Source organism: Phyllostomus hastatus, unplaced genomic scaffold (assembly GCF_019186645.2).
Source record: "Phyllostomus hastatus isolate PE091 unplaced genomic scaffold, TTU_PhHast_1.1 phas_scaffold_1674, whole genome shotgun sequence".
Classification (NCBI taxonomy): Eukaryota; Metazoa; Chordata; class Mammalia; order Chiroptera; family Phyllostomidae; genus Phyllostomus; species Phyllostomus hastatus.
In genome coordinates, this window is record NW_025334011.1 from 19,091,824 (window position 1) to 19,110,430 (window position 18,607).

The 18,607-nt window shown below is 37.5% G+C and overlaps 1 protein-coding gene across 1 annotated transcript in view; it reads right to left on the bottom strand.

Annotated features, from left to right (window-relative positions):
• PLXDC2 (plexin domain containing 2) overlaps nucleotides 1–18,607 on the bottom strand; it is a 408,905-nt gene that overhangs the window by 172,660 nt on the left and 217,638 nt on the right. The window contains exon 4 of the mRNA XM_045858118.1: nucleotides 371–440. Coding sequence (XP_045714074.1) covers nucleotides 371–440 — 70 coding nt within the window. The remainder of the gene's footprint in view (nucleotides 1–370; nucleotides 441–18,607) is intronic.

Sequence of the window (18,607 nt, forward strand, 5' to 3'; positions counted from 1 at the left end):
AGCCATATATATATTTATATCTATCAACTAAACAAAAATACATGAAAAATTTTCTTAAGCAACTTTTCTTTCTACTTTAGTCCCATTCATGCAGTATTACCATACTACCAAAAACTAATGAAAATTCAGAAGGAAAGCAGAGGAGGTGAATCTAAGCTGAAAATTATTAGAACTACATTATTTTTCCTATTGAATAGTTTTTCCAATAGCTATAGTAGTTGTTCCTAAGTTTTATTTATAGCTGTGACTTTATGACAGAAGACAACAGTTTTACCAATAAATGTCCCTTTTGAAATATGGAGTAAATTAAAAATAATAACTGTAGCAAAACTATAGATTATTTAGGGTGAGTGGATAGAAAACTACTTACCCCCAGTTGCCACAGTGATTTCACGTAGAAAATGGCCATAAAATGGAAAATCGAAGGACAGATTCACTCTCTGCAAGGAATGACAACCAGAAAAGAAAATCAATAATTTATATAATAGTAAATGTATTATCAAGACCCTTCCACTTAAAAAATTGATGCTTCTATTTTATACCACTATAATTGTAGTTGATTTTTAAAACCAGAATCCTAGATGATAATAAAAGATTTTTTTCCTGGTAATTACATCTTTGAAGTGTGTGAATAGAATAAAGTTGGGTTGTTATAGTCTGTTGGTCTGTTCTTTGCTTATAAAGAGAACCTGAAAGTATCAACTCTAAACCAAATGATTCTCTCTAATATCACCATTGTCTGTTACATGTTCACTGCAAATCAGTTCAGTCATCATGATGAACAATTTATCTTGGGTTTTTTTTTTTTAGTTTGATTATTTTTCTCCAAAAAAGTACACACGTTATCTGTCAAGTTACATTGACTTAAAAAAAGATTTTCTTTTACATAATTATGTATTCAATTTATTTTCTATTCATCCCATAACAAACTGCTGTTTCATAGAACAAGTTATCTTGCATCTATAGATCTAGACCTGTGGATATTTCTTTATTTACAGGCATTGAATTGTCCATATTCTGTATATTATGTCTACTTTAAAAGCACAGTCAAAGAACAGGAAATGCTGGTAACTGGACAGGTACTTTTCCTTTTATAGAGAATACTTAGGGAGACTTAGGAAAAAAGTTCATAAATCTTGCCCCTCTTTTTTCTAAAGAGGGGCCTTAAGCTATATATGTATATATATATCTTGATGTCCATATATATCTTGATGTGTGTGTGTGTATATATCTTGATGTATATGTTATCTTGATGTATATATATCTTGAGGTCTACATATATCTTAATGTGTATATATATATATATCTTGATGATATATCTTGATATATATAATGACCTTTCCACTTAAAAAATAGATGCATCTATTTATACCACTATTACTGTAGTTGATTTTTAAAATCAGAATCCTAGATATATATTATATACATATACATGTTATATATCTAATTTTTGTTATATATTATTTATATATTACATACTTTATATATAACAAATATATAATATATAATAAATATATAATAATGTATAGTAAAAATAAAAACAAAATATAATACAACAAAACAAAACAAAGAAACAAAAAACTCTTGATATTTTGCATGTTTGAAATAATATGATCCAGATGTATTATTAGGAAAGAAACAAGAACAATGGTGAATTATAACAAATATCCACTGAAATAAAAAAACCCATAGGGAAATTAATTAGTTGGTTTAGAGCCCAACAGCACTGCAGATTATCTACAGTAAAAGGCTATTGGGAGAGGGAAGATGGCAGCCAAGTAAGTGGAAGCTGAGTCCACTTGTTCTTGTATCCCAACTTAGAGAGTTGGGTTATCTGCCAACAAATGAACTGAACATTCAACAGAATCTTAGTTGTCGTGAAGTTCGGAAGCTAATGAGAACTGAAGACACTTCACAATGGGTGGTAGGGAGATTTTATAAGTTGAAGGGGATATACTCTGTGTATGGCACCTGCAGCCATGGACAGCCAAGTCAGAAATTGCAGCTTTGAAACTCCCTCCAATCCCAGGGCAGAGAATCCTCAGAATTGGGACAGAAGTGACTTGAATACACAAAGTCAGGGAAATCCAGGCTATACACACACAGCGAACAGTATACCCATAGCTGCAGTGGAAATGCTATCCAGGAGAGTGCCAGAGAGAGAGGGGCACTGAATTTGCACCTGGGTCAGGTGGAGGCAGGCCACGGCCAGCTGTGACTAGGAGAGACTTTTGGCTTTTGGAGAGGTAGTTACGTGTGGAAAACCAGACAGTGACTGAGTACTGCAGTGGGTGTGCCCAGAAAGATTTTTTAAAAGGGGAGATAAGCATGCTAGGCAGGGACCCTGTGCACAGTTGCCTTGCCAGCAAAGGGAAAAGATTGAAAGCATGGTTTGCTCCCACTGAGTGCAGCTGGGCAGAGGGATCAAAAAGGTGCACAGCAAGGGGATTTCTCAGCCCCAACCCAGCCCAGCGAGCAGGCCAGAGGCTGCTCAGAGAGAGAGAGAGAGAAAGAAGGGGCAAAAATGGCAATAAAAAATACTTATCAATAATAACCTTAAATGTAAATGCATGGAATACTCCAATCAAAAGACATAGAGTAGCTGAATGGATAAGAAAACATGACCCACATATGTGCTGTGTACAAAAGACCCACATAAAACAAAAGATCTACATAGGTTGAAAGTGAAGGGATGGAAAAAGTATTTTAAGCAAAGGGACATGGAAAGGAAGCTGAGGAAGCAATACTTATATCAGACAAGAAAAGACTTCAAAACAAAGGCCATAAAAAGGGACAAAGAAGGTCAATACATAATGGTTAAGGGAGTTGTCAAACAGGAGGATAGAACCCTTATAAACATATACGCACCCAACATAGAAGCACCTAAATATATAAAGAAATCTTGGAGGACTTCAAGAGAGATACTGAAAACAATATAGTCATTGTAGGGGACTTTAACACCCCATGGTCGACAATGGATAGATTGTCCAAACAAAGAATCAACAAGGATATGTGGCACTGAATGAGACTCTAGATCAAATGGACTTGATCAATACAGAAGCTTTCACCTCAAAAGAAGCAAAATATACATTCTTTTGAAATGCACATGGAACATTTTCAAAGTTAGAGTACATGGTAGGACACAAAACAGGCCTCAACAAATTCAAGAAAATTTAAATTATATCAAGCATGTGCTCAGATCACAATGGATTGAAACTAGAAACCAACTTCAAGGAAAAAAACTCAAAAATGTGAAATATATAGAGACTGAATAATGTGATATTAAATAATGAATGGGTCAATAACCAGATCAAGGGAGAAATCAAAAAGTATCCAGGAAACAAATGAAAATGAACACACAACAACCCAAAACATAGAGGAAACAACAAAGGCAGTCTTGAGAAGGAAGTTCATAGCAATACAGACCTACCTAAAGAAGACAGAAAAATCTCAAATAAATAACCTAACCCTACATCTGAAAGAACAAGAGGACAATGACAAACAAAGCCCAGAGCAAGTAGAAGGAAGGAAATAAGATCAGTGCAGAATTAAATGACACAGAGACTAAAAGAACAACTCAAAAGGATCAATAAATCCAGCAAATGATTCTTTCAAAAGATATAGAAAATTGGAAAACCTTTAACCAGACTCATCAAGAAAAAAAAGAGAGAGGACCCAAATAAATAAAATCATAAATGAAAGCAGAGAAATTACAACGAATACCACAAAAATACAAAAGATTGTAACAAATTATTATGAACAACTATATGCCAAGAAATTGGACAACTTGAATGAAATGGACAAATTTCTAACAACATACAATCTTCCAAAACTGAATCAAGAAGGAGCAGAAAGCCTGAATAGACTGATAACTAGTGAAACTGAAGCAGTAATCAAAAACTCCCAGCACACAAAGCCCTGGACAGGATGACTTCATAGGTGAATTTTACCAAACATTTAAGGAAGAACTAACTCCTATCATTCTCAAACTATTCCAAAATATTCAAGAAGAGGGAAGACTTCAAAGTCTTTTTATGATGCCAGTATCACCCTAATTCCAAAACTAGGTAAAGACACACAAAGGAAAGAAAACTACAAGATAGTGGCATAGGCAGCTATGGCCCACCTCTTCCCACAACCACATCAAAATTACAACTAAAATATAGAACAATCATCACTCAGGAATGTCAGAAATTGAGCTGAATGGAAGTCTGGCAACTATGAAATTGAGTGAATGGAAGTCTGACAACTACGGAACTGAAGAAACCACATCCATCCAGACTAGTAGGAGGGGCCCAGACATGTAATGGACTGGCCTCACACCCACATGGATAGAAATTCGGGAGGGAATTCTTGGGAATGAGGAGTCCCAGTTCCACACCATGCCCCCCATTCCAGGATTCCAGTACCAGGAAGGTCATGACTTCTGGCTGCAAAAACCAGTGGGGATTGAATCAGTGGAGGAGACTATTGGAGCTCCTCTTGGGGAACCTATGCATGGGCTAAACTACTGAGACTCGCTCCCTCTGAGCACCAGTACCAGGGTGGCAGCTTGGAGGGCATCAGTGGTATCCAGGGAGAGACTAAAGTGTCTGGCATCCAGGTGAGCAGAGGCCATCGTCCCTTTGCTGAGTCCTCACTCCCACAGAGCCAGTAGACTGGTGCCATATCAGAGACACCATCAACCTGGCTAACATTGTGTGACCCACCATGGAGATCCACAGAGGCTCTACCCCACCCAACTTATGGGCCTACACAAGCTCCTTTTCCATAGGAATGGCTTATCTTGGGTTCTAAATTCTCTCAAACAACCAACAGCTGGCCTCAGTAAGCCCTATCAGCAGCAAGATCAGAGTCACAGCTTGGCTTTACCTGGGAATCTCCAAGCCCAGCACAAGTAGCAGCCATCTCAGATTGCTTTACAGCTCAGGAAAGGTGTCCCGAGCAAACACAGGTGGAGGCTGACCTCAGCCTTTACCACCCGGGAAACTCAGTCCACTGGATGTCCACCAGTGCACCCAGTGGACAGCTACAGACAATGCTGGAACACCACCACCATGCCCCTGTGCAGCTGATCCTCCACAGAGGGCAGAGGTTACGGTCAGTGGTCACATCCAGTCCTTGGAGCAAACTGGCCCTTCCATTGACCTGCCAACTGAAACCAAGGCTCAACTACAAGAGGAGGGTGTACTCAGCCCACACAAAGGATGCACCTCGAGTACTCAGTTTGGGTGATAGGGGAGGCTGTGCCACTGGACCCTACAGGACACCTACTACATTAGGCCACACTACCAAGACACAGAGTCAAAGTAGCTCTACCTAATACATAGAAACAAACAAAGGGAGGCTGCCAAAATGAGGAGACAAAGAAACATGGCCCAAATGAAAGAACAGATCAAATCTCCAGAAAAAGAACAAAACAAAATGCAGATAAGCAATCTAACAGATGCCGAGTTCAAAACACTGCTTATAAGGATGCTCAAGGAACTTAGTGAGGAACTCAACAGCATAAAAAAACCCAGTCAGAAATGAAGGATACACTAATTGAAATAAAGAACAATTTACAGGAAAACAACAGTAGAATGGAGGAAGCCGAGAATCAAATCAATGATTTGGAACATCAGGAAGCAAAAAATAACCACGCGGAACAAGAAGAAGAAAAAAGAACCCAAAACAATGACGATAGTATAAACAGCCTCTGGGACAACTTTAAGAGGTCCAACATTTGTTTCATGGGGTGCCAGAAGTGAAGAGAAAGAGTAAGAAATTATAAATCTATCTGAAAAGATAGTGAAAGAAAACTTCCCCCATTGGTGAAGGAAACAGACGTGCAAGTCCAGGAAGTACAGAAAGTCCCAATAATGGTAGATGCAAAGAGGCCCACTCTAAGACACATCTTCATTAAAAAGCCAAAGGTTAAAGATAAAAAGAGACTCTTGAAAGTGAGAGAAAAGAAATTAGTTTCCAGAAGGTTGCTAGATGGGAGGGGGTAGGGGGAGAATGGGTGAAGAGGTGAGGGGATTAAGTAGTACAAATAGGCAGTTACAGAAGAGCCATGGGATGTAAATTATAGTAGAGAAAGTGGAGTGACCGAGGAACTTATATGTATGACCCATGGACATGAAAAATGGTAGGTAGATTTCCTGATGGAGTAGGGGGTGCTGGGTGGAGGAGGGCAAAGGGGGAAAATCAACAACTATAATAGCATAATCAATAAAATGTAATTTTAAAAAAAGAAAAGAAAACTACAGGCCAGTGTCTCTGATGAACATAAATGCTAAAATCTTCAACAAAATATTTGTCTAGATCCAGCAATACATTTGAAAGGTTATACACCATGATCAAGTGGATTCATCCCAGAATTTCAAGGATGGTACAATATTCACAAATCAATAAACATAATACACCACATAAACAAAATGAAGGACAAAAATCACATGATAATATCAATAAAAGCTGAAAAAGCATTTGATAAAATCCAGCACCTATTTATGATAAAAACAGTTAGCAAAGTGGGAATAGAGGGAGCATTCCTCAACATAATAAAAGCCATATACAAGAAATTTGCAGCTAGCATTATACTCAATGGGCAAAAATTAAAAAGCTTTCCCCTTAAGATCAGGAATAAGACAATGTGTCTGCTTTCATCACTCTTACCCAACAGTACTGGAAGTTCTAACCATAGTGATGAGACAAGAAAAAGAAATAAAAGGCATCCAAATTGGAAAGGAGGAAGTAAAACTGTCATTATTCACAGACAAGATAATAATATACATAGAAAACCCTATTGTCTCCATCAAAAAATTACTTGACCTAATAAGTGAATTTGGCAAAGTAGGGGATACAAAGTCAATATTCAGAAATAAATGGCATTTTTGTATACCAACAAAGAAATATCAGAAAGAGAAATTAGGAAAAATTCCATTTAATATAGCAACAAGAAAAATAAACTACTTAGGAATAAAATCAACCAAGGAGATAAAAGACTTATACTCAGAAAACTATAGAACACTAAAGAAGAAATTAAGGAAATACAAATAAATGGAAGCATATACCATGTTCATGGATTGGAAGAATTAACATCATTAAAATGTCCATACTACCCACAGCAATCTATAGATTCAACAAAATTCCTATTAAAATTACAATGGCATATTTGTTCACAGATCTAGAACAAATATTTCAAAAATTTATATGGAACCAAAAAAGACCCAGCGATCTTGAGAGAGAAGAACAAGGTAGGAGGGATCAAAATACACAAAATAATACTATACTTCAAGGCCACTATAATCAAAACAGTCTGGTATTGGAATAAGAAAAGACACGTAGATCAATGAGACAGAATAGAGAACCCAGAAATAAACAAAGTCTGTATATCTGAAAAGGAGGCATGAGATACAATGGGGTAAAAATAGCCTCTTCAATAAATGGTGTTGGGAGAACTGGATTGGTAAAGGCAAAAAAAAAAAATGAAACTATACACCAACTTATACCATAACACCAAAATAAACTCAAAATGGATAAAAGACTTAAGTATAAGTCATGACACCATAAAGTCCTAGAGGAAAACATAGACAGGAAAATTTCAGATATCCCAACATAGCAGTATTTTTGCTGATATATCCCCTACAGCAAGGGAAATAAAGGAAAAAAATAAACAAATGAGATTATATTAAAGTACAAAGTTTCTGCATGGCTAAAAAAACCATCATCAAAACGAAAAGGGAACCAATTGTGTGGGAGAACATAGTTGCCAATGATACATCAGACAAGTGTTTGATCTCCAAAATATATAAAGAACTCATATGACACAACATCAGGACGACAAACAATCCAATTAAAAAATGAGCAAAGGACCTGAACAGACATTTCTCCAAGGAGGACATACAGAGGGCCCAGAGACACATGAAAAGATGCACAACATCACTAGCCATCAGAGAGGTGCAAATTAAAAGCACAATGAGATACTACCTCATACCTGTCAGAATGCAAGTCAGCAAACAAAAAGTGCTGGAGAGGATGCAGAAAAGGTGCAACTAGTGCATTGTTGGTAGGAATGCAGACTGCTGCAGCCACTGTGGAAAACAGTATGGAATTTCCTCAAAAAAACTAAAAATGGAACTGCCTTTTGACTCAGTGATTCCACTGCTGGGATTATACCCTAAGAATCCCTAATCACCAATTCAAAAAAATTTATGCAGCCCTATGTTCATAGCAGTGCTATATATAATAGCCAAGTGCTAGAAACAGGCTTAGTACCCATCAGTAAATGAGTGGATCAAAAAACTGTGGTACATTTACACAATCTTATACTACACAGTAGAAAGAAAGAATGAACTCCTACCTTTTGCAACAGCATGAATAGAACTGGAGAATATTGTGTTAAGTGAAATAAGCTAGTTGGTGAAAGACAAATACCATATGATCTCACCCATAAAGGAATCTAATGAACAATGTAGACTAACAGACAAAATAAAACCACAGGCATGGAAACATGGAACAGACTGAGTGACCAGAGGGGAGTAGGGAGGGAGAAAATAGTGGAAAGAAGGGGAAGGGACTAGACAAAGAACATGTATAAATGACCCGTGGACATGGATAACAAGTGTGGGAATTGACTGTGGGAGCAGGTTCAGGGGGTAGGATGGGCATAGGAGGGCCAAGGGGGAAAAATTAGAACAACTGTAATAGAACAATAATAAAAAAATGAAACCCAAGTCACAAACCCTACTAATGGTAATTCTGTATTTTTAAAAAAAGGCTATTGTGTTCAAATTTGACAATTTCTGTATTATCTCTCCCAATGCACAAACTCAAAAAAAAAAAAACTAAACCCACAGAAATATACATAGATTAAATTTAGCTTCATCTGATTTTGCAAATAATTGTTTTCTTTTTATATCCATTAGAAATTTCTAATAAGTTATTTGGCAAGAAATTAATCATTCAAAATTTATGGTGGTTTTCAATTAGATTTTCTTTCCTTTTTAATAAAAGCTGAATCTTTAGAATGGGTTTATCATCATTTTTCCTTTTTGCTGACTAGTGGGAAAAACAAAACCCATTTTTACTGCAGTAACTGAAAGGGGTGATTACTAGTAACTAATAAAAAGCTTCAATAGCAAAAACGTATATCTCAAAGAAAATAGCAAATGATTTTATAAAGACACTTGCTATAGTATATTGTTGTCCATCACTCTAATTTATTTCCATGCTCATGAGATAATTGGTAAAATTTATAGCCCTTTGACATTCTCACTTCCACAATGGGAATTTGGTTTAGACCCATAATCATTAATAAACTCTATCAATAACCCCCGATAATGAACCAGAAGGGTATGACATGTTTCTCACCACTACAAATATTTGAATACTTTTAGATTAAGACTGAGATATACAAATACATAAAGGCTGTTTTAAAAAAGAAAGTAAGTTCTCAAAGAAAATTTGTTAATAAAACATCCTGAAGAGAAACATCAATAACTGAAAGGCTCCCCTGTTTCAATGATCAATTTACCTTCGTTAACACCATACTGCTTCATACGGGTAAGAAGTAAGAATGACAATTGAGAAAAATGCCAGTTTCTCAATAGTTGTGAAATCTGCCGATTTCTCTCCAGGTGCTACTGCCACTCTTCCCCAAGTACATGTCATTATTATCACAGTAACTTCCTCATGGGTGTCTTGGCTTTAATTTTCCTACAATTCATTCTCCTTATTATTCAGCTTATCACTCCAGTACTTCAGATCTTTCGATCTAGAATCCCAGTCTCTGAAATAATGCTGAAATAGCGAAAATGGTTCTAAGGCCCACCACTAACTGTCTGGCTCCAGCTCCCTCACAACTTTCCCTTCAGAGTCTGCTCCAACCAGCCATCTGGAACATCTGTTAGTTCCTTGAAACTGCCATGCTTAACCCTTGACTCTGGTACCTTTACATCATGTCTCTTCTGACTGTTATAATCTCTCAGTCTTGGTTAGTCATGGCTTCCATATTCTTTAAGCTTTGGCTTAGTTTGGGGGACCCCAAATACTATCCCTGACATAAGGACTCAGAGGCATATAGTTTTTTGGAAGGTACTCTTAGGAAGCATTTGTTAAAGGAAGTGAAAAAAGAGAAACCAGTACTAGTTACATTATTGGGTGTGTAACTACTATATTCAGGTTTCCCCTTAGAGTGTCTTTGAGAAACAGTAGGGAAAACATGCCTCAGAATCATTTCATTAGGGGTTAGAATTGGAACATTACCCATCAACTCCCATCCCCTAGTGACTGAAGGTTGCTCTTTGGGTGTGGGTACCCTAAGCCAGAAAGAAGAGATACAGCACTTGATCTAGAAAGATGCAAGCATGTTAGAAACTGCCCCCCACTGTTTTTGGTGAACTCAGGAAGGCAGAAGGGACACGGGGCAAAGCACTGACAGGACCAACTGAGGGTCACATTCTCAGAGAGTCATGCCTTGACTTCTTGGTCCGAGGTACATCTTCCTACTATATCTCACCTAGCATTCTCTAGAATACACATGCATACATAAAATGACTCCATCAGGTTCTTATTACAACCTCTCTGAAGCAAAACTAACTCAGCAAAAGAGTAGTTAAGTATAGCTCAAGTGGGAAACCAGAATTTGAGTACAGGTTTGATTGACAAAAAGGCAATGTACTTAACTACTGAGATATTTAAAACAAAATGATAAGAAAAGTCACACTTAAAAGACAAATTCTTGGAAAATTTTATTATTCCTCTTTCAAACTCACATGGCCAAAAAATACTAAAACATAAACAAAAACAAACACTAGAATTTCATGAAGTACTTTGAAGCTAAATGATTATTTATTCAATATAATTACCTTTGGGTAATTGGATCATTATTCTGTCTCGGTGTGATAAATAAAACAGGCATTTAGGGAACGGAAAGAAGTTTTATTTGTCTCTTTATTCATTCATGCAGTCGACAATCAATTATTCAACACCTCATATATACCAGGAACTAAATCAGGGACTAAGGACAAAACAGTAAATAAGTCCCACCCAGTTCCTTGCTTCAAGGAGTTCACCAAGTAGTTCAGGTCAGGATCAGACAGGGTAAATGACAGGACCAGGTAGGGGCAAAGTGAGGACCAGGAGAGGACACCTAACCCAGAGAAGATGGCACTGTGACTGACTCTTTAAAAGGAACTACGGAAGTTAGCCAGATGAGGCCTGCAGATATGGGAGCAGAAAGGATGGGTCAAATTACATGTAGAAAGTGAAATTGGAAGGACTCTGTGATTAATCGGGCAAAAGGGTGGGGTGTGAGGGAGGGCAGTCTAGAATAAAGGACTGATTTCTGGCTGAATAACTTGTGGTCCATAGTGGCACCAATTGAGATGACAAATACGGGAGGAAGAGTTATTTTGGTTAGGTGTGAGAAGACCTACCATGTCACTAATCTGTAAGGCTCCCTTAACCAAATAGTAAAAATAAAAATGACTTAAAATTGTATATGCAAAAAAGAGCTCTTCTGTAACCAGAAGGCTAAATAGAATCCTGGACATTGTCACAAAAAACCATTGTAAACAAAAAGAAACGTAATATTGAGACTATGGTGTAATTACTACACCTTGAACTTCATGCTGTCTTGGATCTCATCCCTTACAAAATACCTAATGTATAAGGGAAAAGGGTTCAGGAAGATTGCCATGTGAAGGCACAGTAAATTAATTAATAGACTGGGCAAAATGACAAAGAAAAGTCTGAAAATGAAATTTTCAAGAGCATGAGTGACATAAATAAAATCAACTAAATTTACTACTTCTTTGTACTCTGTGGAAAGAGTTAACTATTTGAAAGGAGAGGTAGGATAATTTTGAGACAAAGAAAGTACCATTTCTTCCTATGGGGGAGGACAAATTTACAAAACATTCTTTGAAGTGTTTGGTGAAGCAGATAAATGTATGACAGGCACAGCCAGTACATGACCGTGACCTTTCAAATCATATCATCCTCTCCCCACACCATGCCCCCTTAAATTACAATTAGCAGAAATTTGGTCCTGTCTAAAATGTCCAAGCTTAGAAAACAACCCTGGGTTCAAACAACCCATGTTTATTTATACTTTCAGTCAACAGGATGAATACATAAAAAATACTATCATGTTTTATTGGTCCAATAATTGTGCTGTGGCTGTATCAGCAATAATAACCCTTCTTGCCTCAGCAGCCTAGCTAGTAATGGCACATGGGGTTAGGAAAATGGGTTGGTATGGACTAGAGGTGTCCATGGATGTCTTGGACAAGATCAAATAACAAGGACTTTTGGGCACGAATACTTTGAACCACTATGTTCATCTCCATGAACATTATGGGAGCATTTTGGACAGGACCAAATGTCAGGCAAGCGAAATTCCTGCTGGGGATAGACTATCAGATTTAATCAGGTCATGCGCCTAAATTTCTAAGTGCATCTACACCTCTTACTGCCGCTTTTACATATTTTTTCTTATGCCCATTGCATTTTGTTTTCTGACTAATTATTATCTCTTTTAATTCTTTTTTTAATAACACAAGAATTTTAATACTAACTACACATGGTTCCAGTTAACTTGCTTGCCTATTTCTCAGTTGTATTATGAAGATAAATTAGGTAGTCAGAGCCTGTAAAACCTAGAAGACAGAAACTTTTAATAAGAGTTAGGAATCTGGATTAGGCACTTTTATGATTCTCAAAACCATTTTAAATGTCACTAATAAAAAATGCTTTTTTTAAGACAGCTTTTTCCTCACAGTAATAAAGCAACGTGTTTCTGGTTCCCTGGAGCCTGTATGTGACCTGTATGAGCCATGGCCCTGCCGGAAGCAGCATGTGGAAAGAGACTGGCAGTAACTGAACTTTTCATAATTGCTGACATCATGAGTTCATAATAGCAGAGGGTCTAAAGAATATAGGATTATTCATTTATTCAAGAATGAATTAATGGATTAATTTCCAATTTCTATACCCATATATTAATATTGTTTTTAATAATTCAAATAAGTATCTTAAAGCTTTCTAATAGATGGAATATTACTTAGTAGTAATAGTAGTAAAGTGATATTTGTGTTATTTTTTCAAAAAGTAGGTCAAATAAATCTTGACTCAAATCCTTTTCAGTTTATTTATGTATGCTGGGTATTAACTTTGAGAGAAATTGAAAACCTTGAGAAAAATCACATCTTGTTCTACTTAAAGGGCAATTTCTAGTGATACTGCCTTTCATCGGAAATACCTGAATAAATGACTTATTTCCAGTAAGATTTATACCTCTAGTAAATAAACATGATTAACTAATCATTATTTATTACATGACTTTTTAATAGATAACCCCGAGTAAATTTCTTAATTGGAATGTGCTGCATTCTTCAAGAATGCACATAACAATTCACTAACTTTCTCAAAACTGATTAAGATCCAAATAAAACACATTCACCTATGGATGCTTAAAATAGATTACTGGAGTCTTGCTACTTTACTTACCATAAGACATACATTTTGCAATCTTCTTTTAATGAAACTAGATGTAGAATTATTTTTAAAATTTTAAATGGTTCTTTTCCTAATTTTGGAATGACATAGCATGTTTTAAACTCAGGGAGACTTGAAATTATATCCCAGCTTTGGTACTGAAAAGCTCCACGATTTCATGAGTCATTTAACTCCTTTAAGCCACAGATTGCTCATTTGTAAAGTCAAGACACTTCTTTAAAGGTTATTAGAAGGATTAAATGATCAAATTATACCTGGACCTTCATAAACACCAATTCAAAGATGGTTAATATTGTATCATGTACATGAAGGTATCTAGCATAGCAACAGTTCCTTAAAAAGTTTCCTAAACAAAGAAACAAAAAAAAAATAGCTCCAATTAGATTCCTAGTAAATATCTGGAAATGATTTGATATCATATGTTGTCTCTAATACCAATGCAGGCAAATTACATCTCTAATAGAATCATACCACAATTAGATATTATGTTCCTGAGCAATGTTATGATGCCCTCAACTTTATTATATTGAAATAGTTATCACTACTGTGTTTACTGGTATTAGGAGAATGAAATGAGTATTTAATATATCAGACGTCACCTTGGCTGGTGTAGCTCAGTGGATTGAGCACAGGCCTGTGAACCAAAGGTTTGCCGGTTTGATTCCCAATCTGGGCACATGCCTGGGTTGCAGGCCAGGTCCCCAGTAGGGGATGCATAAGAGGCAGCCACACAGAGATGTTTTTCTCCATCTCTTTCTCCTTCCCTTCCCCTCTCTCTAAAAATAAATACATACTTTAATATATATGTATGTATGTATATATACACCAGACATGCTATGTATTTAATCTGTTTTTAGCAAGTATGAGTCCTAAAATAAGGTAAAAGTATGATGAGAAACAGGACATTTGTATAGTTGCAAAATATTATGCCAAAAGATACTTGATAATTACAAAAGGAATGATTGTCACTTTACAGTGAAAAAACAAAATCTGTTAGATGCCTTAAGCAGGTGACCAAAATTAACATCACCTGTGACAAGACACGCTGACAACATGCACTTCCTCAACGAAAGCACAAGAAAGGACAAAATACATTGCTGAAGCATTCTTGCCAAAAACAGAGACCTGTGTTTATTCATGAAGAAACAAAGATTTGAAGACAAATCACCAATCAGAGAAACTGAAATAACTGGCCAATACTCTTCAAAAGTGTTGAGTTCATGAAAGATAGACTGAAGACCGTCCTAGATTGGTGGAGACTAGGAGATTGGACAAATAAATACACTGTGGGTCCTAGATTAGATTCTGGATAAGAAAAAAGAGGACAATTAACAAGATATGAATAAGGCCTATAGATTAGTTACTAGTAGAGTAACAATGTTATTTTCTTCATAGTATTTTTAAATTATATTTTATTGGTTATGCTATTACTGTTGCCCCATTTTTTTTCCCCTTTATCCCCCTCCACTCAGTTCCCTCACTCATTCAGGTAATCCCTACCGCAGTGTCCAGGTCCATGGATCATACCTATAAGTTCTTTGGCTACTCTGTTTCCTTGCTGTACTTTACATCCACATGGCTATTCTGTAACTACCAATTTCTACTTCTTAATTCCTTCACCTTTTTGGCCCAACTCTTCACCCCTCTCACATCTGGCAACCACCAAAATGTTCTCTGTATCTATGATTCTGTTTCTGTTCTGCTTGTTTGTTTTTTTAGATTCAATTGTTGATAGGTATTTATTGCCATTTTATTGTTCAGATTTTTTATTTCCTTCAAAAGAAGACCTTTTAACATTTCACATAATACTGGTTTGGTGGCAATGAACCACTTTAATTTTTTCCTTGTCTGAGAAGCTCTACCTGTCCTTTGATTGTAAATGATAGCTTCACTGGGTAGAGTGATCTTGGTTGCAGGTCCTTGCTTCTCATCACCTTGAATATGTCTTGCCAATCCCTTGTATCCTGCAAAGTTTCTTTTCAGAAATCAGCTGACAGTCTTATGGAGACCCCCATAAAGGCAATTAACTGCTTTTCTCTTGCTGTTTTTAAGATTCTCTCTCTGTCTTTAACCTTTGGCATTTTAATTATGATGTATCTTGGGGTGGAGCCTCTCTGGGTTTATCTTGTTTGGGACTCTATGTGCTTCCTGTTCTTGTATGTCTACTTCTTTCACCAAGTTAGGGAAGAATCCTGTCATTATTTTTTCAAATAGGTTTTCAATTTCTTATTCTCGTTCTTCTCCTTTCAGCACTGCTGTGATGCGAATGTTGGTACACTTATAGTTGACCCAGAGTTCCTTACACTATCCTTGTTTTTTTTTTTTGGGGGGGGGGGGGATTCTTTTCTCTTTGTGTTGTTCTGATTGGTTGTTTTCTGCTTCCTTATGTTCCAAATTGCTTATTTGATTCTCAGCTTCATCCACTCTAATGTTCATTCCCTGTAAATTGTTCTCCATTTCCGTTAGTGTATCCTTCATTTCTAACTAGTTTTTTTTATGGCTTCCATGTCCTCTTTTATGCTGTTGAAGTTCTCTCTGAATTCATCTGCTCTTCCCCTAAGTTCCTTGAGCATCCTTATAACAAGTTCTTTGAACTCTGCATCTAGTAGCTTGATTGTATCCATTTGATTTAGTTCTTTTTCTGGAGTTTTGTTCTATTCTTTCATTTGGGCCATGTTTCTTTGTCTCCTCATTTAGGCAGCCTCGTAGTGTTTGTTTCTATCTATTAGGTAGACCTGCTATGCCTCCCAGGCTTGGTAGTGTCCTAATGTAGTAGGTGTCTTGTAGGATCCAGGGAGACAGCCTCCCCTATCATCCAAGCTGGGTACTCAAGGTGCACCCGCCATGTGAGCTGTGTATACACCCCTGTTGTAGTTGAGCCTTGGTTGCTCTTGGCACGTACAAGGTCAGCCACCACCTGTGTTTTGTCCAGGGCCACACAGCATAAGCTACAAAGCAATGTGCAGTTGGCTGCTACTTGTGCTGGGCTTGGAGGTGCCCAGGCAATGCCAACCTCTAAACTAAACCTGGCTGCTGCTAGTGCTGGGCCTGGGGCAACTTAGTGAGAGGTATGAGGTTCGCCAAAGCCAGATGCTGCTTCTTTGAGAGAATTTAGGAAAATCTGAAGCATGGGCCAAGAGAGCCATTTGTATGGAAAAACCACTGGAAACAGCTTGGGTGGGATTGAAAGCTGGGTGGGGCAAGGCCTCAGGTAACCACCAGGGCAGGGCAAACAGTGTGAGCCAGGTTGATGGAATCTCAGATATGGCACCCGTCAGCTGGCTCTGTGGCTCTGTTGGGGGAGGACTCAGAAGAGAATTAATGGCCTTTGTTAGCACTTCTGCCTAGAAGACAGCTGCTCTGCAGCTCTAGTCCCAATGCCACACAATTCAGTTCCTCCCTGTGTGTCTCTGGTGCCTTTCAATCTGCTGCCCCTGAGCTGGATCTCAGAGGCAGTGAGTCTGAGTAATTCTGTGCATGGGCCCTTAAAGAGGAACTTCCAGAGATTCTAGCAGTTCCTGTCTTCAAAAGCCTCAACCCCCCCTGGTTTTTACAGCCAGAAGTTATAGGGATTCTCTTCCTGGCACTGAAACCCTGAGCTGGGAGCCTGGTATGGGGCTGGGACCCTTCGCTCCTGAGATATCCCTCCTGACTTTTGTCTGCCAAAATGGGTGTGGGACCAGCCTGTACTGAGACTCCCCCCCTCCTACCAGTCTCCACATAGTTTGTTCTTTAATTCTGTAGTTGTAGGACTTCTATTTAGCTCAATTTCTGACGGTTCTGAGTGATGGTTGTTCTCTAGTTTAGCTGTAATTTTGATGTGGTTATGTGACGAGGTGAGTCATGTTTACCTATGCCTCCATATTCTAACTTCTTGGTGTTGATAAGTGTACCATGAGTATGTAAGATATTAACATTTGGGAAAGCTGGGTAACAGCTACTGGGAACTCTTTCAATAATTCTTGCAAGTTTTTTTATAAGCCTGAAATTATTTTAAAAAAACACATTACAATGAAAGGGCAAACAGTATGTTCATACCATAATAAGTAGAGGAGCCAGGATTTCAATCCATGTAGGTTTGACTCCAAAATGCTGAGTCTTAACCACTGTATCATTCTATCTCCCTTCTTTCATATGAGGTAATTCTTTACCTATGTCACCAGACTTTCCATAATTGTTTTCTACCTGGAACCCTTAACATTGTCAGTAACAATTTTCTTTAAAATGTAATAACGATGCATGAGGCCAAAGTAAAAAAAAAAAAATACAAAGTCTGAAAAAGGTTCAGAGCTGTTCTCAGGTTACATGCCTGGGATTACAGGGACCAGAGGAACAGAGTGCCTGCTGGCTGGAGCCACAGCAAGCCCCACCCCACTGAGGCCCGAGGGCAGCACCTTCCTGCCAGAGGACTGGCACAGCCGGCGGCACTTTATTTTTCACGTTGGGGTTCAGATGCTTCCATTGTCCTCTTCCCAAGAATAGATCCAGGGGCCTATTTTCTAAACTTGCAGAACACTTCTTTCCTTTTTTACAGTTCTCCATGGTAGTTGCCTTTCACTGGTTTATTCACCTATTTAACTGAAATCAATTCACTTATAAAAGTAATAGAAACTGAAAGATAGCAGAGGGATGTGAATATAAGTACATATACATGTATGCTTGTAGATATAGATGGAAACATTTTAATTAACATGTTTTCCCCAAAAGCAACTATTAAAGAGAGAAAATGGACCATGGAGAGGCATATGCATGTGGAACAGCAGTGCAAACTTCTTTTGATAGACCCTAAAGTAAAATTCTGCTTCTAGTCCAAAAATGAGCTGAGTGTATTCCAGAAAAAAAAAATAGCTGCAGTGGGCAGCATATTTCATAATGCTTTTACCATCTGGGATTTTTTATAAAATGGAATGTTAGCCAACCCTCATACCCTGGGAGGAGTGAACAGGACGTGGGTCATTGATCCAACAACTGAAAACACTGGAAACCTAATTAAAAGATCAAAATGTTCATGGAAATTGGCTAATCAATATGCAAATATACAAACAAGGGACTGGATACTCAGTCTTTCAGAAATAAAGCCCATCAATTGAATTGATTTTCTGAG